Here is a 4,350-nt window from a genome sequence, read left to right as displayed (position 1 = left end):
GGCCAATCCACCCTAACCTGCACATCTTTGGACTGTGGGAGGAAACCCACGCAGACACAGGGAGAACGTACATACTCCCCACAGACAGTCACTTGAGGGTGGGATCGAACCTGGGTCCCTGGTGCTGAGAGTCACTGAGCCACTGTGTCGGAGAGAAGAAATAATTTATTTTACACACTGGTTGAGGCCAATTTTTCTTTTAAATATAAAAATGCGTTTTCTTTATGAAGTTCTGCACGATCAATCAAACCTTTTAATGACATAAAACATGTCTGTTTCGGTGCGTGTGGTGTTTTGAAATCTTTGCCTTTCCAGCCCTCCCTGTCCTGTTCAGATTCTCCATCAAAACCCCAGTCAGATTAATCCTCTGTCCTGAGGTGACCCCGTGTGGCGAGGATTGAGATTTTTTGTCTGGCAGTGACCCAAGAATCGTAAATGTTTCAGCAAATCCCACCACCCCCTGCTGCTGCTGTTCCTTATTCATAAATCAAGCATTCCCAACATTCACATAACCCTCCCTTCCCAAAATTCCCGAGTTCCGGAGACCCGCACAGCGGGCTGGATTTGACGAAGAGCCCTATTTGCATCCCAACCTGCAGATTTTCCAGGGCATAATCTTCAGCCCGCGACAAATGATTCGAATCCACCAGCTCAGGGGTGTTGTAGGTGGGACTGGGTGGGACTCCTGCTTCAGAGGTAGGGTCTCTACTGCCGCCACGCCGTGAGAGCCAGCCTCGGGGGATGCTGCTTTAGTTCCACGTCTTCAGCCTCTGTCCGGTGCCCCCAGGTGGGGGCAATGGCTGGGCGTTGAACAGGGGAATGTATTTATCAGTCACACACAACACATTATCCCTTATTCACTGGGCTGAACGTGGTCACTTCCCTTCCCGGGGAAGGACAGCACTGTCTGTAACAAGTGTGTCAGGAGGAGGGGTGTCTTCAGGGGAGCCGGGGGAGGGGGGGGGGGTGGTTAGCGGCATGGTAGGGGGACAGGGGTTGACCTGGAGAGGAGTCAGTTTGGGGTCAGCCACAAGATATATATATATGTGTGTGTGTGTGTGTGTGTGTGTGTGTGTGTGTGTGTGAGAGAGAGAGAGAGAGAGAGGTCTGTGTGTCGGGGTGTTGTAGCAAGGGTGAGGGAGTAGATGCCAAGGGGTGTGTGTTTGTGTGTGTGTGTGTGGGTGTGGGTGGGTGAGAGTGTGTGGGTGGGTGTGAGCGTGAGTGTTTGTGTGTGTGTGAGAGAGAGAGAGAGATCTATGTGCTGAGGGATTGTACCAAGAGTAAGGGAGTAGATGCCAAGGGGTGTGTGTGTGTGTGTTCCAACCACATTGGAACAGAAGTAGGCCATTCAGCCCATTGAGTCCACTGCAACCTTCAATATGACTGTGTGGCTGACCTGATTAATTCTGCTGTCCACTCTTCTGCCAATTCCCTTCCACTCTCCTCGATTTCCCCTCCACTCTCCTTCCTGCCAATTCCCCTCCATTCTCCTCGACTGCCTCCCACCCTCGACTCCCCGATTTGACTCGAAACCCTTCCATCTCGGACACTCCATTTCCTTCTGTTTTACCGCAGGAACTCTGTCCGTCTGGTCATCCGGAAAGTACAGTACGCTCCAGAGAAACCAGGGCCACAGCCAATGGCGGAGACCACGAGGAGTTTCTTGATGTCAGACAGGTCCCTCCATCTCGAAGCCTCGTTAGATAAAGAGGTCAGTACAGAGAGAATCTTTACCAATCGCTGGTTATTACCACCGGGACTGGAAGGTATTCTGCAGTCCCCTCTCCGCCAAGGGATTTAAATTCAACCTGGTTCAACCCCACAGCCCTCACTCTGTGATAGGTTTAGTCTGACCTGACCGTCCAGAGAGAGAGAGCCTAGACCCTAACTTTTATGTTTGTGTAAAGGCAAGTGGAAGGTGCTGTGTTCCAGATGTGATTCGATTGATCCACCACTAAGCTGTAATCAAAACACACTTCATTCTTACAACATAGGTAAAGTGCAAAAATAAGAATTGGCATAACTTTTTAGCTGGATTGAAATAGTTCACAAGATAATGTACCATTTAATCATCAACTGTTCCAATATAAAGGCAACATCCCACATTTAGCCACAGTGCGGTTCGGCAAAGCAGTTGTGATTCTCACATGCCGTCCCTCTCCAGACCAGAAGAAAGAAACAATCTGCCCCTTTTTTGAGTTTGAAGAGGAAGCCTCACCGTCTAACTAGAACTCCCGCTTCCCGCTCAGCAGCCCCAGGGAACCTTCTCGACGAACAAAGTAAAAAAGTGAGCGAGGGAGGAAGAGGGGCGAGGGTGAGAGGTAGGGAGAGAGACGGAGAGAGCGGGAGAGACTGTGGTGGTGGGGGAGTTTTGAAAGAGCAGGAGAGAGTGGAAAGGCAAGAAAGGGTGTGGGGGAGTGAGGGCGGGAGAACAGGAATGAAGGGGAGAGAGTGGGAGTGAAGGATGGAGAGTTGGAGAGAGTGTGGTGGGTAGAGGGAGTGAGGAGGGTATAGAAGGAGAAACAGAGGGGAGGGAGAGAGTAGAGTGTAGAGAGAGTGTGGGGAGGGTAGAGGGAGTGAGAGAGGAGGCAGTGGAGGGAGTGAGGGAATGAGAAGGGTGAGGATGAGAGAGGGAGTGAGGGGGTAGGGAGAGGGGGAATATGAGTAGAGATTCACTGAAGCTTCCAGCTCTGAGGCAGCTTCTGCTGCTAGTCAGAAATCCCGATCTGTTGGTGCTGGCCCCACCCGTTCGGGCTGCTTCTATTGTTCCAACCTCACCTTTTACCTTACAACCTCTTGTCGAAAAAGACCAGGGCTAAACAAATGACAGAACAGTCGCCCAGCCTTGCTGCGGGGCGGAGTGGGTGGGGGGTTGGGGGTGAGGGTGAGGGCTCCTGGGCCATTGGCGTGGAGTACATGCAGGGGTCATGTTCCTCTGACATCCCGTGTTCCTTGTGCTTACAGCTCTATTACCACGCGGAACCCATCAGCGTCAATGTTCATGTGACCAACAATTCCACAAAAACCGTGAAGAAGATCAAGATTTCAGGTGAGGCGCTTTGGCTTTGGCCAACACTCAGCAATCTGGCTACATCCCTGGCTGATCTGTACCTTTTGTCCCATCCACCCTCCCCTTGTTTCCACAAATCGTAGACTGTCCTCAGCGGAAACTGTTGCTCCCTTCAGGCTTTGACTCTCTTGCTAGCCCGTCCTGATCCGATTTGCATTTGGTCTCTCCTTTCAGCAACACTCCAAGGGTTTTTTCAAAAAACAAAATCCTCCCACTGCCCAGCATTTATTGACCGTCCCCAGTTACCCCCTTGAGAAGGTGACAGTGAGCTGCCTGCTTGAACCTCTGCAATCCCGTGTGGTGCACGGACCCTCACACAGAGCCGTTAGGGGAGGCGTTCCAGGACTTCGACCCAGCGACATTGATATATCTCCAAGTCAGGATGGGGAATGGCTCGGAGGGGAGCGTGCAGGGCTTGGGTGCCACGCTGTTCTTCCAGAGATTTTTAAATTCTAGATCCTGGAGGTTACACAGGACAGTGGGTAGAATTTAGGTTTTGTTTTGGTTAAATGGTTGCGTTTTCTCGTTAACACATCCCGCATCCTCCTGGTTATCTCTAGTCGTCCTCCTAACCCCTCAAGGTCCCCACATCTGCCACCGTCTGTTACCAAGGGGAGAAACCCATCGCCTTGTTTCACCGTGACGCCATCTGTTCCTCCTTTCATCCCAGGGTCGGGGTCAGGCACAGAACGCCGTCCAATCACTGGGCTGAGGGGACTGGGAGAGGGAGGGAGCTGTCTGATGGATCGGATTCGAATCATTCTCGGGCCCTGCTCCCCACTGCCATTTCCGTTCACTAATCCAGCACCAAGCTGGAGTGTAGAGCTATTCCGGGCTGGTTTCCATCTTCAGTTCCAATCACCTGTTCCTTAAAGTATTACCCCGCTTCAGCCTTTCTCTATCTCTCCCTCTCTCTCTCTCTCTCTCTGTCTCTCTGTGTCTGTCTTTCTCTCTCTATCTCGCTCTCTATCTTCATCACTCTCTATCACTCTCTATCTTCATCGCGCTGTATTACGCGCTGTATCTTGCGCTCTATCTCACTCTCTATCTTCATCGCTCTCTATCTTCATCGCTCTCTATCTTCATCGCGCTCTATTTCGCTCTCTATCTTCATCGCGCTCTATTTCGCTCTCTATCTTCATCGCGCTCTATTTCGCTCTCTATCTTCATCGCGCTCTATTTCGCTCTCTATCTTCATCACTCTCTATCTTCATCGCGCTCTATCTCGCTCTCTGTCTTCATCGCTCTCTATCTTCATCGCTCTCTATCTCGCTCTCTAT

General features: G+C 51.2%; 1 protein-coding gene across 5 annotated transcripts in view; it reads left to right on the top strand.

Annotated features, from left to right (window-relative positions):
- LOC109925864 (arrestin red cell) overlaps positions 1–4,350 on the top strand; it is a 118,899-nt gene that overhangs the window by 97,036 nt on the left and 17,513 nt on the right. For all 5 annotated transcript variants that reach the window (XM_048620169.1, XM_048620168.1, XM_048620166.1 and 2 more), the window contains 2 exons: positions 1,576–1,711; positions 2,965–3,049. In XM_048620169.1, coding sequence (XP_048476126.1) covers positions 1,576–1,711; positions 2,965–3,049 — 221 coding nt within the window. The remainder of the gene's footprint in view (positions 1–1,575; positions 1,712–2,964; positions 3,050–4,350) is intronic.

The sequence above is a fragment of the Rhincodon typus genome, chromosome 45, assembly GCF_021869965.1.
Source record: "Rhincodon typus isolate 14 chromosome 45, sRhiTyp1.1, whole genome shotgun sequence".
In the NCBI taxonomy this organism is placed as follows: Eukaryota; Metazoa; Chordata; class Chondrichthyes; order Orectolobiformes; family Rhincodontidae; genus Rhincodon; species Rhincodon typus.
The sequence above is the reverse complement of the archived record's forward strand: the minus strand, read 5'-3'. Positions and strand labels throughout refer to the sequence as shown.